Source organism: Octopus bimaculoides, chromosome 1, assembly GCF_001194135.2.
Source record: "Octopus bimaculoides isolate UCB-OBI-ISO-001 chromosome 1, ASM119413v2, whole genome shotgun sequence".
NCBI classification, from domain to species: domain Eukaryota; kingdom Metazoa; phylum Mollusca; class Cephalopoda; order Octopoda; family Octopodidae; genus Octopus; species Octopus bimaculoides.
Window position 1 is genome coordinate 57,202,880 of NC_068981.1, and position 22,544 is coordinate 57,225,423.

The 22,544-nt window shown below is 32.8% G+C and overlaps 1 protein-coding gene across 2 annotated transcripts in view; it reads left to right on the top strand.

Moving 5' to 3' along the window:
- The window catches only part of LOC106881035 (zinc finger protein 423), a 273,101-nt gene that overhangs the window by 110,213 nt on the left and 140,344 nt on the right, over window positions 1–22,544 (top strand). For both annotated transcript variants that reach the window (XM_052966838.1, XM_052966837.1), the window contains exon 2: window positions 7,363–7,428. Coding sequence is in view for 1 of the 2 variants with exons in the window: in XM_052966837.1 (XP_052822797.1) it covers window positions 7,363–7,428 (66 nt within the window). In the remaining variant the exon portion in view is untranslated. The remainder of the gene's footprint in view (window positions 1–7,362; window positions 7,429–22,544) is intronic.

A 22,544-nucleotide genomic window follows, 5' to 3' on the forward strand; every position in this document is an offset into this window, starting at 1 on the left:
AACAAATCCATTAAACTCAAGAATAAAGATTAATTTTCAAATAAAGACTTTTCCTCTAGTATGTTTAATTGTGAAATGTTTATTTTAGTTATAATAATATGCCCACACTTCTTTCTAAAATTGAATTCTTATACTCAGGTTTATTTATTTATTGAATTAATTATACATGCTTCATTCTTTTCCTACCTCCCTCTCCTACTGAACGATATTTTAGATTATATACACTCTCTCTCTCTCTCTCTCTCTCCGTCTCTCTCTTCTTTCCCTGCTGTCACGTGCATATTTTGTTTCCATCAAAAACTATAAGGAGCTGGACACAAACATGCGTATACACACCCACAGACTGCAAAGTTCCATTAGTGCAAGGTTTATTGATTGCGGAACTGCTGCTGCTGGTATCATATGATTGTTAGATATATGATACTAGTCATTGTTGTAACAATGGTAAAATGAGAATATCTGTCTCCAAATTTTAAAATAAAATTAAGTAAGGGTGACACAGATTGCGATATATTACTTGAGGAAAAACTTATAAAGAAATAGGCACAGATATAGCAGTGTAGTTAAGAAGTTTGCTTCACGACATGGTTCTGCTGTAGCCTCAAGTTAATCAATGCCTTGTCAGTGGAATTTGGTTGACAGAAACTATGGCAGCCTGTCATCTGTGTGTGTGTGTGTAAAAGGAACTTTTTCATCAAGAATAACATACAAGTGTGACAAATGTTTGGTTTTTCAACTGAATGATGTAGTCGTTGAATTAGCATGCAAAGTGGCTGAGTATTCCCACAGGCATATGTGCTCCTAATATGTAATTTTCTGTTAAAATCAGCATGGCAGGTACCATATGGCTGGACATTTGAATTAAAGGTATGGTCCATCTGATGAGCTTCCACACAGTTGCCATCTATCTAATATTATTCACAAGACTTTTGCCCAACATGTGATACATTGGGACTGAACCTGATTTTTGTTATGGTTATAGAATAAAATTCTTGATCATTTGATCATGCCTGCATGTGTGTGTGTGTGTGCATGTGTGTGTATTCTGATTGATGTAGACTGATGTGGAAAGTTGAGTTCCTTTATGTCAAAAGCAATTCAATAAATAGAAATCAATAAAGTAAGTATTGGTGTCAATATGATTGACTAAAACCCTTGAAGGCCATGCCTCAGGCTAACTACATCCCAGTGACTGAAGTATCGTTCTCAACAAAACAAACTAACTTTTTACTGCAGAAATCAGATACAGCTACTCAAATTTTCATTACTCTCAACTGCAGAAAGCAGCTTTATATACCAATCTCTCTTTTGTTGAGGAATGTCATGTGTTTGAAACTATTAGTGGAGGCGCAATGGCCCAGTGGTTAGGGCAGCGGACTCGCGGTCATAGGATCGCGGTTTCGATTCCCAGACCGAGTGTTGTGAGTGTTTATTGAGCGAAAACACCTAAAGCTCTACAAGGCTCCGGCAGGGGATGGTAGCGAACCCTGCTGTACTCTTCCACCACAATTTTCTCTCACTCTTACTTCCAGTTTCTGTTGTGCCTGTAATTCAAAGGGTCAGCCTTGTCTCACTGTGTCACGCTGAATATCCCTGAGAACTACGTTAAGGGTACACATGTCTGTGGAGTGCTCAGCCACTTGCATGTTAATTTCATGAGCAGGCTGTTCTGTTGATCAGATCAACTGGAACCCTCGACATCGTAAGCGACGTAGTGCCAACGACAACAACATGAAACTATTATTTTGTTGACATATGTGAAGTTTGTTGAGGCAATGTGACCTACAAAAAATACCAATTGTATTGTTTTGGTAGATATTTAACATCGTAACTAGAATAATCATGAAATCTAAATTCACAGTTAAAGAGTTAATTAGAAATTTGTTAGATACCACATTTCTCATTTAAAAGAATAGATTTTGGATAGAACTTCCTACTGTAGATCCATCCAATTCAAGAAATATGTAAACTAGTATAAAAGATCAACTCTTCTGTTATGATAAAGCTAAACAGATTTAATTCCCTATGATGAATCTGAACACAATTCTTGTTGGCATTAATAATATTTATAATTTCATTTAACCACTAGGAACAGAAATCCTGATATGACAGCTGCCACATTTTATTCTTAATTTTTTTTTCTTTCTACCAAACAATACTAGATACTTTGAGTAAACCAAACAAAAATTTAATAAATTATCAGTGGGTTGATAAATTAAATCTTCAATGAAAATTTCATGACATGAAAACTACAAGATTTAAGTGCTATGGTCTCATATATATATATATATATATATATATATATATATATATATAGATATAGATATATATAGATAGATTAAATTTGTTTATGGGAAGCATTTTGGATGCAAATAAAGCTCCTGTTCTATAATGTCAGCCCTCAGTCTAATGATGCTGACTGGTGAACCAGTATTTTGGGGATGCATCGAGCTGTACCGATATAATGTAGGATAAATATAATAATAATAACAATAATCTTTGGATGGAATTTATAAACATTTAATGCATTGCCATGCATATTTCCACAAATCACATCTCTTAAGAGACACGTGATTTGTGGAAATGTGTGTAGCAGTGCATTAAATGTTTATAAATTCCATCCAAGGATTGTTGTTGTTGTTGTTGTTGTTGTGTGTGTGTGTGTGTGTGTGTGTGTGTGTGTGTGTATGGAGGTGCAGGTGTGGCTGTGTTGGTAAGAAGCCTTACTGTCCAACCATGTGGTCTTGGGTTCAATTCCACTGTGCAGTACCTTGGGCAGTCTTCTATTAGTCTTCTGCTATAGCCCCAGGCCAACCAAAGCCCTGTGAGTGGATTTGGTGGGTGGAAACTGAAAGAAATACCCTCTCCCTCCTTCACATTATCGGCTAGGTTTTTTGCTTTTTTTTTTTTTTTTTTTTTGGGAGTTATATCATTTCTTTTCCATTCTCATTTGTTGTGCTGGTATCTCTGATGACTCTGAAAACCTGTCCTTGCATGAAGCATGTATTCCACATATGCTGGTAGAGATGGTTGGGCGTGACCAACTTTCCATCTTTGCAGTTTGTTTTCTTCGTTTCTATGATTTTATTGTTCAAAGAATGCTGTAGCACCAGAACATATACAATCCGCTACTTGTTCTTCTCATATTTTGGTGTTGATGTTGGTTTTCTTCATAGTCTGATTGAGGTGATCTTTGTAATGTCCCAAGTATGTCATTTTTATTATGATAGCCATACCTCATAAGGTTATATCAGATAAGATTTATGTATCACAGATCAAAGAGCATCTATTCTCCTCATGTATGTTACAATCATTTTCCATTAAATGATTATAAATATATGTATGCTTAAGCATAAAGAAGTAGTCATCACCTTTTCTTCACTTGCCTGGGACTTTATTTGGATTGCTGATTACATTTTCTAAGGCTTTGCAAGTATGAAGGACTGTGCTGTTAACATAGCTTTGTCACCCATATACTAATTGATGCTCTCAACCAAACATAATGGGTACTGTATCTTTCCAATCTTTAAAAAAATATTTTTCTAAAGTTTGTATATCAGTTAGGGTGCTTGTCAAGCCAATACTTTTGCTTGAAATTAACAGCTTTCGCTATTTATGAAAAGCAATACTGTTAATCTATATCCCATCGTTTGTTACTTATCAGTGTCTAAGGAACATATCAATGTCAGCCACTATCCTTTGAATTAAATTATCATGTACTCATGCTTGTGTGCACAGACACACACATGCGTGCACATATTTACACAGAACTTATTGTGGCTTATAAGTTGTCCTGTTAGTTGTCCTGGGTTTCAATTTTTATGGTTTACATTGTTAATATATTTCACACAAACCTCTATGTCAGCTCAGATTAAAATATCAGATAATACAATAGAGGCATCTTTATAATATAAATATTACCAACACCACATACTTAACATCCATGTGTTTTGTTTAAACACCAAGAGCTGCAGTTTATCATCTGGGAAAAATCCATTTAAAGGCATATAGTGTTAAAAAGAGCAATATACTTCAGAGCTAGATGAAACAAAATTGCCCCCAGAAACTCTGAAATATATTGTGTTTTTTAAAGGGACTTTTCTCAAATGATAAACCATAGTTCCAGGTGTTTAAATAACACATGTACATTAAGTATATGGCATCAGTAATGTTTACTTCATCAATGCATACTTTATATGCAATTATCCAAAAATATCCAAATGATCTTTAGTTAAAAAAAAATAAAAACTGTGCGAATATTTATATAGTGACATACATTTCCCTTTGGCTAATTTCTACCTTTAGAAATCGTGGTGACTAAGGAAATTACATTATATTTTATGTTGAAACTTACTTCAATTGACCATCCAGCTGTATTAAAATATATTAGCTGTCCAAAACTGCAAGCAACAAGGATTTTGGTATATAATAAGTAAAACCAAGTCAGATACAAAGACTGAAATTTAGTGCTTGTTTTCTGAACACTTGTAAATATTTCTTTGAGCACTTGTAAATATTTTATGATTTAAAATGTTATAGTTTGCTTGAAGCATTGATATGTAACATTGAAAGAGATAGAAGATTAAACAATGCAAAATGGACTGTAAGATGAGGTAACGAAAATTAAAAGTTACCTGGTAATCTTTGTTTTGACTTTTTTTTTTTATTGTTATTGCTGTTGTTCTTTTATATGTCCAATATTTCAGGACTTAACAGTCCCTTCATCAGAGTTTAAGGAACTTTAATTGGATAATGTTCCAATTTCCTCTCTTTGGGATAAAATTTTGATTTTGATTTTTTCTTTGGTCATTTTCAAGCATATTTGATGGTTATTTTGCTTTCCACATGAATGACATCAATTGCTAATATAGTATTTTGTGAAATCAGTTTTCTCTTTTGTATGAGATATTTAGTTTGTGTGCCTCTGGGTGTGTTTTTTATGTCAAGTACTGTGTACTGAGTTCTAATTTATTATTTATTTGTGGATTAAGTCTATGTATGAGCAAGGCTTCCTTAATTCTTAAGTTGCTCCTATTTCTATCAGATGTACTTGAGTAGTAAACTCCCATAAAATCAAGCACATGAACTGCTGAGGCTGCTTGCTGGAAGTAAAAGATAACTTCTGTTACCTGTATGATTTAGTTAGTGCTAGATGTAGTTGTAGTGAAAATTAATGAAAAGGAAAACATTTGAGAGAACAGTTACTTCAGTTGACAATAAATTTTTCTCGCTACCAAGAAAATCAGGTTGAATAAAGTATATGTGAGGAAAGTGGTACAGCATATGTGAAGAGAAATGAAGTATGAGCTTTGGAGAAGAAAAATCTGTGGAGAAATGAGTAAAGTATCATCTGTAAGAGTTAGCAATGTACTGTCATACACAATCACTGAACATAGGCCAGCATAAATTGAAAATATTAAAATTATGACGATGGTGATGGTAATGCCTGTATGTTTAAACTGCCAAAATAACTTGAATACAATACAATTATTTAGTTTCAATACTTAATGTTAGTTCTAATCTCTCTCAAACATGACAAAGAAATATACATATATCATTCAGCATCAACACTACATGTTTATGGGAAGTATTTGTGCATTGAATATTCTCCTGAAAACCACATTTTGATATATATATATATATACACACACACACAATATCAGGAAAATATATTCAAAGACTAGATATTGAACTACACCTTACCCCCATCCTACTGAGAGAGCACATCTATCTTCCTGGTTCTGTTGCTTTTGCAAAGGCCACTGTCACAAATCTTTGTCATATTTGCTCTTGGCTTTTGATTCTCTCTTTGTGTGTGTGTGTGTGTGTGTGTGATAAAAACTAATTTGAATAAGAGGTATGGGGAGAACTTTTATAAAATTGTATGTACAGCCTAAAAATTTATAGTGAATCAAAGATACACACACATTAACATTAGGATTTTCTTTTTTAAAAAATTTGTTTTATAATTTGAAAAACAAATCTTAAAACTACAAACTGACATCTTTAGTCATTTTTTTTTCTCTTAATTTCTTGACAGTTTTTTTTTTTAAGAGTAAATTTTTTAAAATACTTTTCTTCCTCTGTTTTGGTTTGCTCATACTTTTATTTTATTTTCCTAAATAAGACATCAATATGATAGCTTTGACATTTATCTAAGATGTGTGAAAGGTTTAGTTTGTTTTTTAAACAGGTTTACTCACAAGAAAAAGTACTCTTCTCTGATTTTTTTCTCTTAAGTTAACTTATCTAATTTAAACCAAAAACCTTATGAGATGTCAGCAGCACTTCTTGACATTTACAGAAAAGTCTTTACATTGTTATTCTGTTTTTTTTATCTGCAATTATTTTTTCTTAGTTGTCTCTCTGCTGTTGTTTTAATGCAGCATGTTATATTTTACATTTGTAAACAAAAGTGCTGTATAGGAGTCCATTTTCTCTTTCTCATTGTAAATTTTTTAAAGTTTCTTTTCTTACTGTCAACTTACATCATTCATTCATTCATTCATTCCAATTTTTTTACCTGCTACACATTTGTCTTTGTATTTATTACTTCATTTTCTTTTTTTGATATTTCATTTTCACAATAATATTTTCTTCTTTTTAAATACTATTCTATTTAAACATATCTGTATTATCGAAGATCCCAACTTAGATGAATTCAGGTGGCAAGTAAGCCTGAAGAAATAATTAAGGATAAAATAATAATTGAATTGTTCCAGTATTTATCTGTAGTGTAATAAAGTGCAACAAATTACTCTTTTAATTGAATATCTCAACATTGCCAATTTGGTCAAATGATGATAATTCCATTTCCATTTAGTGCTGACATTTCACTCCAGTCATCTAATTTGTTTGTTGTCTGTTAGTGATATGTAACTCTTGATAGATTATTGATTCAATGAGTTTAGTATAAAATTGTTCTCATTAACTACCTAATATATGTGTTCTCATTAACTACCTAATATATGATTATAGACATGAAAATGACAGAACTAAAAAGAAAAAATTAAAATACTAACATATCAAACATCTTTTCATCAAAAAACAACTGCTTTTTATACAGATGACATCTTAAAAGAGTTTCGCTACAAACTTAACCAAACAGTTGAGTACAAATGGGAAGTTGTGATATGTGTATTTTACTCAACATTAGAAGTATGATGTGAAATACTAACAAGAAGTAAAATCAGTCATAAACTTTCCTTGCTAAGAAATTTATGCAACTTAAAATATACAGTTTACATTTGTGCGTGAATAATATATTCAAAACTATGAATTGATTAAATTTCTGAAGTTCTTGAAGAATGATTATCTTCAATATACTTTCCTTAGTAAAACATTTTCTGCTTCTGCTTTTAGGAAACCCTTATGGAGAGGAAATTGATGATGAGGAAACACAGAACTCTGAATTGCTTGGAAGTTCAGGTTAGCTAATATTATTTTTCATTGTTTGTGGTCTTGTTTGTTTGGGTTTTTTTTTTTTTTTGTTTATTTGAACAAACTATACAGAATCAATATTAACCAAAGCATAGATTCTTATTAACTCAGTTCCATAAATGACATGCATGAAACCAGAGTACATATACAGTAAAATAACTATGCAGAAGACCATAATGAAAGATGATTTACATGGAGAATACCAAAAGCATCACTATCTTATAATAAAATGATGTTGTGAACAAAAATACAAGATATACTAATATAATTTAGTGAAGAAAATTTTTTTAATTTATTATATTTTGATTTTCATAAATGAAATGTTATGCTTATTTATTACAATATCAACTCTGATAATTAATTCAATCAATTAGTTATTATAATTATATAGCAAAACTTGTTGCTTTGCATAAGCATGGTGATTCTCTTTTGGCAAAAAATGATATGTCAAATAGTTGATATATTAATAAGAACTATCATGTGAGTTTTTTAGAAGCTTTTATATGACTTAGTTTGAAGAGAATGGCCTCTGAGGCTGATACATGGCGTTTAAGACCATAGGAATAAAGGGAGAAAAAATATGATTCATGCCTTATCCTTAAAATGGAGATCTGGTCCAAATGCTTTCAGCAGAGTGCACTTCACTAAAGGCAACCAAAAGTTTGGAGATGCTGATAAATTAACAGATTAAGTTTACCACCTCAAAATGGATCCAGTCTAATCAACATGCTTCTGTCTATTTAATTTTACTCAGAAGGCTTGGGTTAAGCTCAGATTACAATAGAAGAAACATGTCTAAGATGTTAGATAGTGGGATCAGATGGCAACCATATGATTCTGAAACAACTTATTCCATAGCCATGTCTGTGTCATGCCACACAAAAGAATACAAAACATAAACTTATGGAGACAAACATTTTGAGGATATATATATGTAATCTTTGTTAATATTTTATTTTATTTTGTTTCTGCTAAATATATAATCCAAGTAATAATCTCTAACATAAGCACAAGGCCACAAATTTTGGTTGAAAATAAACAGTTAAATTAATTGCAAAATAAACTTCTTAAGCACTTGACTCTACCTGATAATTATTCTTGGAGTATTTGAATACAGTTTGCTATCCTTTACCTATGGCAAAAGTTGTGTTATTCTTCATAGTTTAAATTCAGTGGTTGTCAATCTCATGGACCAAAGCAAGAAGATAGAGCAGTATTTTTTTTTTTTTTTTTTTTTTTGTGACTTGAAACAAATCAATGTTGTATATTTTTACAAAAAAGTGAGATTCTTTCACTTTGTAAAAAATGAACGTTTCTCCAGGTATGATGATATTTTAAGATGTAAACGTTTACACATTAGTAAATTGAATGGAACACAGAGATTAATAACATCTCATACACTGTTGCAAAATAGCTTTACATAAAATGTTATAGTTTGGTATTTGTAAACCTCAATGTTAATAGTCTGAACTTTAGAATAATGGGTAAAATTATAATCACAGTTGATCTTGGACAGCATTATAGTATGTACTTGTTTTGTACTCATGTGATGAATAACTAGAAATTGAAGAGATTTTATGAAAATGGTGAAAGTTTTTTTCTTTTTTTTTTAAGCTATGTATTTGTATTTTATCCCCCTCTGCGCACACATACACACTACAACAACAAACAGCTTTCCTAATAAAGCAGAGGTTAGCCTAGTAAGACCTTTGTCTTCCCCATTTTCTCCTATTGTCTACATGCCCCCTCTCAACTCCCTTGCTCTCATTTCCTCTTCCATCACCTTCTGCCCTGTCTTTTTCAGTCTTCCTCTACTTCCTATCACATCTGTTTTCATCACTCCTCTCACCCAGTCACATTCATCCTTCCTCAGCATGTGACCCAGTCATCTCATCCCATTTCTTTCCACAACATACATCGCTGGCTCTATTCCCATCTTTCTCTCTTAGGGTCACTCTGTTCATCCACCATACTACCATTCTCATTTCCTTCCAGCCTTCTCTGCTATTCCATGTTTATTATCTATGTCTCATATATTCTCTCACTTCTCACACATGCAGCATACACCTTTTCCTTCAATTTCAGTGACATTCTCTTCCTCATTAGTATGTCATTCAGTTCCCAGAACTTCTATGTGCATCTCACTCTAGCAATTGTCACTGAGTCTGATCCATCTCTTCTATTCATCATGTCTCCTAGGTAACAAAATGTTTTCACACCTCCCATCTTCATGTCATTTACAACATCCAACTTAACATTTCCTCCATCTGCATCTCCCTCCATACATACCATTGAGTTGAATGTAGCTTCCACATTTGTTAATAACAACTATATTTTCAAAGAACTCACCCAGTGCATATTGTGCATATGGAGTTTGTTCCAGCATTTTACCTGTGCATTGCATACAGCCACTTCTCAGTTCATTCCACCCCATCATATATTTTCTCACTTTCCATCATCTTCATCTTTTCAATTTATGCCTTCATATCTTTTGTTGCTATACATTCCTTCTACCTATTCATCTTCTCTTTCAGTCTGTCTGTGCTCTCTTGCAATTAGCACCAAATTGACTGTGTACATCAACTTCCATGATAAACTCTCTTTAATGAGTTCAGCTAGCACCTCCATCACAACTACAGATAAGGGAGCTTAACATTTATCTCTGATGCTTTCAACCTTCACTGCAAACTCATCACTGTTCCTGTCCTTCATCTTTACAACTATGTATGTTGTCATATATTGACATCACTATTCTAAACAACCATTTCCACCACTCTTAACTCTGTTAATATCCATGTCATCAAATGTGGAATCCAGTTGAAAGCCTTCTTTGCATTGGCAAACCCCCAAACAACTTCTCTCTCTTTGTCCCTGCACTTCTAAAATAAAAATTATATCAGTCATTCTTCTTCCTGTCATAAATCCAAACTGCACTTCATCAATCTTCACCCTCTTCTTTATCCCCTTCTCTACCACTTTTTCCAATAGCTTCATTATTCTACACTTCAATGACTTAGTTATTCTATGAGAGTACTCAACTTCCTATCTGCTGGAATATGGTCTTCTTTCTCCATCAACCTACAGACCTGTCATTTGCTTCATATCCCAATTTTTTGCTTTAAAATATCTCCTGTGACTCCTGTCAGCCTTCCTTTTCCACTCTTAATTCTCAGTGCTTTCTTAACTTCTTTCCCGGTTATTTCCTCTGCTGGTCCTAGAATTAAATTGCTTTCTATGTAACCATCAGATCCATTCTCCACATTGAACAACCTCACCATATATTTCTTCCATCTTCCTTTAATTCCATCAGAATCCATGACAATTTGTTCCACTTCATCTTTCGAGTAGCTCATCCCTATTACATTACCGTCACATCTCTCTTTTACTAACTGCTTTGCAATCTTAAATGTCTCTTTCTGACTCTCCTGTGAATCTATACATTTAGAGGAGCATCAGAGTATGGTGATGAAGATTGCAAAGTAGTTGGATATTAAACAAATTGATAATGTATATATCCTTCCTTTATTGAGCCCTCAACTCTTGATGGAGTCATAGGAGTGTAATTGTGACATACAGTATGTTTTAGGCATTTAAGCTTGGCAGACACCATCCCTGTTCAAATTTAAACATAGTTGATATCTTCCAGACAGAAAAAAAAGGGGGGAAAAGGAGTGAGAATAACCAACTCCAGTACTGGACTGATATTTTATTTATTGACCCTGAGATAATGAAAGGCAAAGTTGAACTCAGTTTATAGAGAGCCACAAGGCATTCTATTTGATATTGAAATGACTCTAACTCGCCATCTTTAGATGAAAAACTGGTAGAGTATATTTGTATGTAACATAAACCCTTTAACAGATTTCTGAGCTACTTTCAGGGTTTGCACTAACTGTTACATTTTCCATATTGTATTGCTTTTTCTAAGTTTGTCTTGCTCTTTTCCTTGTGCGTGTGTATTCATAACTAAATACAACATTTGAATATCATGATTTAGTGTCATCACTATTAGTTACATTTTATTTTTTTAAGTTACATTGAAAAGCATTGCTATACTTTCAAAATTTTACTTTGGTATTGGTATTCATTTCCAGATATCTGTTTCAAAGGTACTATTTGCTTTAAAGTACTCAAGTACTTTAATCTGGTGGACAGCACCAACTTTTAATACATTAAATAGTAAGATTACCTGATTGTTCTTGTAAAATACGTCTTCCAGCATATTCTTTTGATGACATCTACCACTTGGCCATTATATATTGGTCTCAAATTTTAGCACACAACCAGCAGTTTTGGGGGAGGGGACAAATTGATTAAATCAGCCCCAGTGCTCAACTGGTATTTATTTTATCAATTCCAAAAGGATGAAAGGCAAGGCTAGCCTTGGCAGAATTAAAACTCAGAAGGTAGAGAACTTAGCCATTTTATATTGATCTTGTTTGATAGAACACATATACTTTTTATCAAATGCAAGAGAGTCTGCTGTTTTGTTGATCCACTGAAAGTACCTGACATAGAAGCAGTATACGATTAGTATATTGTATATATGGTCTTAAGTGAGGTTACAAAGACATTGAAACTAAAAAGAATGCTAAAAAGCACTCAATATTTAGGTAGAGCAAATGCATTGAGTTGTAATGCTTACATCACTTTTGTCACTTGGTATACATGTTGCGCAGAATAGATGTGTTTGGAGTAAAAGGCTCTCAAAGAATTCATCTGTTTCAATGGTCATGTATATGTATACACACACACAACACATATGTAGTGGTTAACACAGGTATATAGTAAACAGCAGATGTGGTGTTCAAATTACACAGCTATTTTCTCTTCTATATTAGATATATGCTCGTGTATAAATACATTATATATACACATACATGGCCATATGGATGGATAGATAGATAGATATTTATGATGATTCATACACACACACACACACACACACACACACACACACAGAGTTAATAAAAGAGCTGGAATAAGTGAATGGGGCCAATGGCTACATTTTATAAGTACAAATAATTGTTTTTTGAAACTTTTCAATTATGTGTATATTTCACCTTTGTTGTTATTATTTTTGTTTTTATAACTGCTTATATCAAGGTTGTTGCATTACGTCTGGCCTGTTGTACATTAATACTGGAATATATTCAGATAACATTGGTTTCTGTAAACTAGCTAAAAACTTGACTTATTTATTTGCACATTGAGTTTTGCAGCTATCATCTTCACTTGTTCTTGCCAATAAAACAGCATGATTATCTCCCCAGTGAGTATGAATGCCTGCTGTCTTATACAGAACTATACCATTAGTTCTTTGCCAAATATATTGCAGAACTATTCTGCTGTTTCAACTTCATATTCTATTTTTCATTTTTTATAGTTCTTACAATATCATAAAGTTGGATATAATAAATTTAATTCATTTAACTGTTGCATTTCTTTTTTCCACCTTTGTTATTAATTTTTTTCTTTTATATTTTCTTATTTTAACTGGGGATTTGTATTTCCTGCAAATCTAAAATCCCTCGAGGTGTAAACTTCTTAAAAAATATATTGCTTCAATTCAGAACACACACATACATATATGAAATGTTTAATTTTCTTTGGTATAGAAGAAAGCATATTTTCTATATAATTTCATTAGTTTATGAATCATTTTCAGTTTCTTTTCCTCTTTTATACATCGTTTTTCCTTTACTTAAAACAAATGGCTGCTTTTAACATACTTGCTACTTTTGAAATTATTTTGCTCTTTATAACTACCTAAAAATAAATGTCATTGTGTTTTTAAAATTTCATCAATATTAATAATAATCGTTATCACGATGATGGTCAATAACGGTTATACCAAGCACAAAGTACTGCTTCATCAGTGGGATACAAACCTATGACCCAACAACCAGTAATCTGACATCTTTCTGCTCAGATGTTTCACTTTATGTTATTGATTTTTCACATATTTGCATGAGAAAAGAAAACCAGCTGGGATTCCCTTCATAACAGCGAGTAGACCTAGGAAGAACCTAATACTGAATCTCATCATCATCATAATTCAACATTGGTACACAGTTATTTGTTATATTTGACTGAGAGCTGAGTCTCATCAGTTCAGACTGTCAAAAATAGTAGGAAGGCACAGTTGTAGTCATTGACATGTGATAAAGTTTTGTTGCTGCTGTTGTTGTTTAACCCTGGTTTAGTCCTAATTCTGTAGAACTATGATCAAAAGCATCAAAGAGGTGACAAAGTCTTTTTGTATATCAAGGACTACATTGTCTAATGTGTTCTTCCTTCCCAAACATGATAGGAAGAGTGTAAACTGAGAGAGAGAGAGAAAAACAAAGAGAGACAGACAAACAGACCTGGCAAATGCTGTAACAAACAAACGATATTTGTTGGCATGTTGCAGTGTTTAGTTTAAGAATGCATCTCAATATGGTTGGTAAGCTCCATCCAAGATTATAGACCAAAATGTGATTTAATGGTTAGGCGATGTGTCAATCATGGCCTGGATCTCACCGACAAATTCAAGAGTTCTTTTCTTATCAGAACAATCAGAGTAAGTTTTCCGAGCTGTTGTACCTTTGTAATCACCATTAAACTCATCCAACTCTTTCTGAATCCTCTGAACTGTCCTCAGATCGACACCCAAACACTCTGAAATGTTCGTATTGGAGCTTCCGATGCAAATGCCAAGCAGCATAGCATGTTGTTTCCAAATTTCCGACTGAGTGAATTGCGTCATGGTGCTGCTTTTCTCACAAACAGTACCGAACTGACCCTACTATACTGTGTAGTTGATAAAATCAAAAACAAACAATGCACATGCACAAAATCAAAAATATAAAATGGCAACAATTTACCCATCACACCCTGTATATGTGTGTATTTGTATTTGTCCCACCCCACCATCACTTAGTGATTGGTATTAGTTTGTCTCCATCCTCATAACTTTGTGATTTGACAAAAGAGACCAGTAGAGTAAGTGTAGTACTAGCGCCAGTTTGTTCAACTGAACCTTTCAAAGACAGTATCCTCATATGCTGTAGCCCATTGACTGAAACTAGTGAAATATAAAAGGTAAGATAATAGAACATTAGGTTTAGTGCTTCATTTTAATCAGGGTTGGTTTCCCTCTGATCCCCTTACAAGGTCAATAGAATAATTACCAATAAAGGTTGTTTCAAATTAATATTGTGCCTACAAAAGAAATCATTGGCAGTTTCTAGAACAACTAATGGCATTGAGTAGAGTGGTTTATTTTTGCTTTGATGATGATTATTTTAGTTTTTAGTCTCTCACATGCTACCCTTTAACCCTTTTGTTACCGTATTTATTTTGAGATGCTCTGTCTGTCTTTCAATTAATTTTAAATATAACAAAGAATTTATTAAAATAACTTAGTTATCATTAAGCTAGTGTTAGGAACATAAACTGTGACTAAAGTTTGGTGGAAGATTTTAATTCAAAACTCATGGAAACAAAACATTTGTACTACAGAGGCGACTGCGGATGCAGATCTTGGTGGTAGTAGCAAGATTGGTATCGAAAGGGTTAAGGAGCTGTGGCCATCCTTACTTAAACTTAGAATAAATCTTGAAAAAAATATTTTTAAAAAAACTATCAAAATTTATTCAAATAAATGCAAAAGATACTGAATCTAAATTGCATAAATAAACATTATTCTAGTAAAATTACTGTTTCATGTTGAAAATTTTATAGAGAGAGACTGAAAATTACAGTTTATAATCTAAGTGTAAACAATGTCAAAATATAAATACATATATATATATTTAAAATAATTCCAATTCTTTGCATCAGATAAATGATCTGATGATAAATGTCTCCACATGCCACATGGGGGTTATAAAAACAGTGCTTAGCTGCAAGTTTTGTAACATTATGCAGATGGGAGATGAATTTGGATATGATGCCAGTCTATTGCAGATATCCTTTTCTGATGTTCTAGTGGTATCTATTGCCAACAGCTAAGTGAACTGAGTTACATAGCTGCATGGATGTTTTACCCAGAGACATTACAAATTGCCTGCAGCAAATAATCTAATATCTTATCCTCACAATCATTTTGTACCAACCTTAACACAAGAATGATGAAGCTGTATTCTGTGCTTTTTTCCCTTTTCTCCCCTCCCAATCCATTTATGTTTCTTACAGTTTGTCGAAATTTTCTTTTATCTTCTTATTTTTCTTTAAATATTCAGTTATTTAAGTATCAAGATTATTGACCGAAGAGGTTTACCTGTACTTCCTATCTCACCAGCAGCCATGTTAATACTTATTTATTGGTATTCAACTTTGTGGTGTTAGTTGTGACAGTGTTACTGAGTGGAATAGTGTAAATGGTAGTAGTAGTAGTAGTAGTTGTAGCAGCGGCAGTAGTAGTAGATATTGTAAACTTCCTTATGCTAACCATCAAATTAAATTAATATGGATGGCTGACAACTTTTCATTCAAAGTAAAATGAGTTCAAATATTAACAAATGGTGGTCCAGTGAAATACATTTATCTAATTTCTGAAATTTGTCAGTTTAATTATTTGCTTAATCAAAGAAGTGAGGAAAGTAGGGGGAGGACGATCATTGTCTGTATTTTTCATTTACAACATAATTTTATATTTAATGTTACTGACAGGAGTTGTGAAACTGCTAACTGAAGGGTTATTATTTCATATCTCACGAATGGAAAACATTTTTCACACAGGCATGTTTTTTACACTAAAATTTCAACTTTATAGAGTTCTCTTTAGTGATTCCACACTGCAATTTTAATTAGTGTATCTTTAAATCAAAGTTTCCAAGTGCAGCCTGTCTTATTCTGATGTAGGGATTAGGATAAAACTACTTAACTAAAAAGTAATCCAGTAACTGCCTTTGTGTGCTTCCTGACACCTTTTCTAATGAATATTTTTCTAATATTTTCAAATTTGTTCTGGATAGGCTTGATACTCATGAGATATACAGAATGCATTCTGGGTCAAATGCCTTCTTGAGATATTTCCCAGTGATACACTTTCTTAAGATATTACATAGATTTATTTTAGAAAGATATTTGTTAACCATCTTTTTAAAGCTTTCTCAATTTTATTTCATCATTTAACATCAAAACTCTGAAGAACATAGCAGTTGCGTAAAAATTTCATGTTTGCATTTGTTATTACTAGATGTCTTAATTCGGTTAATAATTCAGAAAAATAACATTTTAGATAAACAAATTGTTATTTCATATTTAATGTCTACAACGACTCTACAATGGTGCAACTGTTATTTTATTTTTAATGGCTACAACAACTCTGCAGTGGTTCATTTTAATCCTTCTACAACCTTTAACCTACCTTTTCACTTATTTATTAGGTTATTGTATGACTTCAAACAATATAACATTTTATCTGCTCAGAGACCTAAATAAATTGTCTGCTGCAGCAATTACAAAATGACCATTGCTTTTCCATCTCTTTTTGGCCCTGAAGCAAAAGAACAGAAAAGCTTGATGTTGTTGTTGTTGTTTTCCGTTTTGTTTTCTGGGAATATTATTTAATTTTTACTCAATCAAATGATGTATTGATTATGGGTCTCTATTGATATGATGACTGCCAGTAAATATAACTTGACGTTGAGGGATTCATGCAACTTAGCATAGATATACATACAGGCAATGTAACATTGAGAGATATGTATAGCTTAATACAAAAATATACAAATCTGGGTATTGGAAATGTATGACTGTCCATAGAAATAGATTTTAGAGTTTATTTCTTTATGATTTTCAGATGAGCTTTGTTGGTTTGACATGAAGCAAGTTTCGTTTTCCTCTTAATTTTTCTGAATTATTGTTTTTCTAAATTAGAATTATTCACCCCATGGAATAAGAGCAGCTAATGATTTTATTGGAAGAGAGAGTAAGAAAAGAAAATTAATATACAGAAAAGAAATTGAAGGGTAAAAATTATTGAAAAACAAATACTATTCTTAAAAGTAAAGTTGTTTTTTTTTGGTCTTTTTGTTGCTTGTTTTTAAGTAGATTGATGCTAACACTATTAGTCATTTCAAATTTACTCATTTCTGATAGAGTTTGTGAATCTTCCTGACCTTGTTTCTATAAACATTGAACAATACACATTTTAAACTACAACAAATGCAAGTATTCCTACCTACTACTACTACTATTACTACTACTACTACTACTACTACTACTACTACTACTTTCCAATACTTGAAACTTGATATAGATTTGTTTTCGCCTACCACAATGTTTCAGATTTTTTAAAGAGGGTAAAATAAAATGCTATATAATGGTCATGCCTTTTCATAACACAAATGAAATGAAATGGCTTCAACTTTGAAATGAAACTAGGATTTTGGACTCAGCTCACCATGTACTTACTTTTCACTATGGGAATCCTTGCAGCTTGATAAGAACTGTACTGATATCACCCTACTCTCCTACTGTTTGCACTAATGTCACCCGACCTTCCTAGCCTGCTTGTCTAGAAGGCTCTCTGCAGGTTATATTTATAGTCCTTTCTCTCTTGATCAACAAATTAAAAAAAGATGAATCTTTTTTTTTTTTTTTTTTTTTCTTAGATCTAACAACAGAAGTGTTACTATAGAATACTACATGCAAGGTTATCAATTTTGTTTAAACTATATAGTTCAATGAGGATAAGTACATTTATTGGATTATTTTACTTCATAGTTTACTTGCAGATTTTTGTTTTTCTTTCACTACTTCTATTCTTCTCTCTAAATGTTTTGCAGAACATCCAGCCTAAACATTATGTGCTGTCAGGTTCTGAAGCATTGTGTGCTTTTCCAGGGATGGGTAAGAGGAGTACTTGACTAAGAACAAGCAATTCTACTTGCATCTGTTGATATGGAAAACTATTTTGACAGATTCTCACACTCAATTGTTAGATGGGTGCTGAGAAAATCAAATTTAGATAAATAGTTTGTGAGGTGTAGAAGAATGACTTACAAGCTATACATGGAGGATTTGCTGTTAGTATGTCTGAAAGGGGTAAGCAGGGTCTCAGTACTGTAAGGTTAGAAATTGACAGTAAATACAGCGAACAATGTAGTGTGGAGATAACTGCTCTCATCAGGGCTCTATCCTCACACTACTGCTATTGATTATAATAATAATGATTTCAAATTTTGGCACAAGGCCAGCAATTTTGTGGAGGAGTTAAGTCCATTAAATCAACCCTGAAAGGATGAAAGGCAAAGTTGACCTAAGCAAAATTTGAACTGAGAACATAAAGACGGATGAAATGCTGCTAAGCATTTTGCTTGGTATACTGATTCAGCCAGCTCACTGACTTAATTAATTACAGTAATAATGGAGGAGTTCAAGGCTTGATATTCTTAAGGCATTTATCTATTGGCAACCTGGTTCTCTTTGCAGGGTTTATCATGGAACTTTCCTCAAAAGTTTCAAACCTGGGCAGACTAGAGTTTAAAGGTCTGAAGTTCAATATGGTAGCAATTTAGTGTTAGTTAGTATCAAAGAACTCAAGATCCCAGTGCCATTTGGGGAGTTGCTTTTGTTAGTATGTCTGAAAGGGGTAAGCAGGGTCTCAGTACTGTATATTCAGTACATGAAATGGGTTTACAAAATATCCAGTGGTATCTCTGGCATATGTGACACTTCACATAAGTAAAATGTTTAGCAAGGATGAACAGTAGAGACACTTATGAAATGATGTCTAAACATGTTGACAATTTCTGTTATTTAGTGTATCTAATTAGTGTTGGAGGTGGCTGTGTTGAGAACGTATTAGCAAAATAATAAAAAAGGTTGACTAGGTGGTAGTGAATCTGAAAATTAATGTGGAAGATCTGTGAGTACTGGGGAGAAGATTGTCAGGTATTATCTGTTAGTTGTGTAACAATACATGAAAGATGGAATATAAGTCAACTGACAGAGTGGCTAGATATTAAAAATATTGACAAGGTCAGTGTTTCCAAAATGGTGTGCTGCCAAATGTTAAATATACCATGAAAATAAGAAAATTATATTTAAGAAATACAAAAAATCATCAGTATTGTTTTTATGTCTTCTTTTTCCATGGACAAAAGCTTACTGTTATAATATTTTCTGGTTGGATGCCTTTCCTGTCACCAAACCCAACCTGTTTTTCTAGTGGGAAAAATTGTATTCTAGTGATCTTCATAAGTTTAAAGCAGCAATGTTACAGAACATTGTTTACAGGACATGCAAACATAACACCACCATATTTGACGCAGTGTCAGACAAACAGAAAAAAAATTTCATATAAACACACCATATACACACATGTACATGCATACATTCAATGGACTACCATAAAGCTTACATCTACATGTTCCAGTCATACAGCATTACTTTGCTCAAGACTATAGTAGAAGACACTCAAATAATCTGAAGATGCTACAGAATGAAAGTACATTGGATTAAAATGCTGAGTTATTACTTGCTGATATGGTTAACCAGTATAGATTAATAGGTTGAGGAAGGAAGCTTACAATATAATTCTGTAGCAATTAATTACAGTATAATTCAGTGGAATCTGAACTATAACGACAAATACTGCTGGAACCCTTGGGTAGTGAGATACACATAAAAAAAAAGCCTATTGAAATAATTAGTAGTGCTTGCTAATGTAGAGAAGATTTTTGGAGGTGGAAATTGTTAAATCAACCGCTGAAGTAGGAAACATGAAATTGATTTTTGTAGGATACATCTTATATTGGCACAAGGCTACAAATGTTGAGAAACAAACAATGTCAACGGAATCAACATACATGTATGTATGCTTGTGTGCATGTATGCATGTATAACTAATACTCACAAAACAGAAGACAAAACAATATATTGCAAGTTTGGTGTTGCACTGTTTCTACCATTCTACTTTCCACCTAATAATAATAATTGTTTCATATGTGTATTTCGTGTGCAAGATTCTTGATGTGGATACGTGTGTTGAAAGAAATACTATTAAACCTTGGGAGAGGCATTATGCCGGTAATAAACACACGCACTGATTTAACAAAAAACTATATACTGTTTATAAATTAATAAAGGACTGAACCAGTGCATGTGTTTATTACCGGCATAATGCCTCTCCCAAGGTTTAATAATAATAATTGTAATTTCTCTTATTTGCCACAAGGACGGTGTATGAGGCAGCATTCAAAAATAAATTTAAGTAGGAACTCTCACTGAACATCATTATAATAATAAAGGGAATAATAACTATTATACTGTTTCTAATTTAGGCATACAGCTAGGAATTTTGTTTTTAATTTCAGCACAACAGCCAGATCAAATACTACAAGACATTTTTTTCCAACACTCTAATGATTGTGACAATTCAGTGCCTTGAATGTTTCTAATTTAGGCACAAGGCTAGTAATTTTGAGGTGGAAGAAGTGTTGTAGCTAATGTCAATCCTTCTATTTAAATGGTGCTTTATTTTATTGACCTCATAGACTTTCATGAGCTTTGAAGTGAGGATATAAAGAGCCCTACCAATAATAATAACAATCCTTTCTGGTATAGGCACAAGGCCTGAAATTTAGGGGAGAGGACTAGGTGATTACATTGACCCCAGCACTTGACTAGTACTTATTTCATCAACCCCAAAAGGATGAAAAACAAAGTTGACCTTGGTGGAATTTGAACTCAGAACGTAACGACAGATGAAATAATGCTTAGTATTTCTCCTGACATGCTAACAATTCTGCCAGCTCACCAAAAATAATAATAATAATAATAATAATAATAATAGTAATAATAATAATAAAAAATTTTTAAAAAATAATAATATCAATTGCTTTTATTTTAAACACAAGGTCAGCAGATTCAAGGGAAGGAGTTAGTCAATACTATTGACCCCAGTACTTGACTGTTACTTTATTTCATTGATCATGGAGGGATGAAAGGCAAAATTGACCTTGGTTGGATTTGAAATCAGAATGTAAAAAGCCAGAACAAAATGTTTTAGTTGTTGTTTTAATAATTTTGCCAATCCACCAATAATAATAAAAATAATAAATTCAAGAACAAATTAGAAGTTGGGCAATAAGAAAATCATCAAAAGCAAAAGCTAGTAAATTATGTGTGTAAGTGTGTGTGCACGCATGCGCATGCATACACACACATACACAGTAATGATATATGTGGTAAGGGGAGAGTGTAATAAAACACTTGCAGCAATATATGATATTCCAAGTAAATAAGAAGAAATAATAAACTTCAACCTTATAATGAACAACAAAATAATGTGAGAAAGCTCGTCCACTGGGAGCTTTTGTGGAACTTTTGAAATACAATGAAATTCTAGTGGGAACATCAGCTACAGAGGAAAAAGAAATGTTTTAAAGGTAGGCGTAATCTTTGAGATTCTCATATCTAATCAGATAAAAGTAAGAATTTCAACCATGAGACTTAGTAGTCAATACAGAAGTAATAAATATTACTGCTTGAAATCTGTTTTGCAATGTAAAAACTTTGAATTATACCAGTGCTATCAGGAACCAATAGAGGCCAAAATTATTTCAGTAAAGATACAAAAGTATAATTAAAAAAAAAAAACAATGCACTTTGTCTGGAATTCCAAATATACAAAATTTATATATATATATAAAACGTAAGCATAGAAGTGGCTGTGTGGTAAATAGCTTGCTTCCAGTGGAAGCCAAAAACAAGGGAAAGAAAAAGCAAGGTGTCTATCCTGGTGGTCGGATGCCTATCCTTCAGGAAAGCAATTACAAATTGCATCTGTAATGAGCAATGCTTTAATCGATCATTGTAAATATAATCAAATTTTTATTGTATATTTAAAATTGTAAATATTTAATCGATACAGCTACTTCACCCCTTTTATGTTTGTCTGTCCTTGTTCGTCCCCTCTTTGTAATGGCCTTTATGGCAAATATTTATGAAATAAAGTAGCTTGCTTAGGAACCACATGGTTCTGGGCTCAGTCCCACTGCGTGGCACGTTGGGCAAGTATCTTCTACTATAGCCTCGGGCTGACCAAAGCCTTGTGAGTGGATTTGGTAGACGGAAACTGAAAGAAGCCCGTCATATGTATGTAT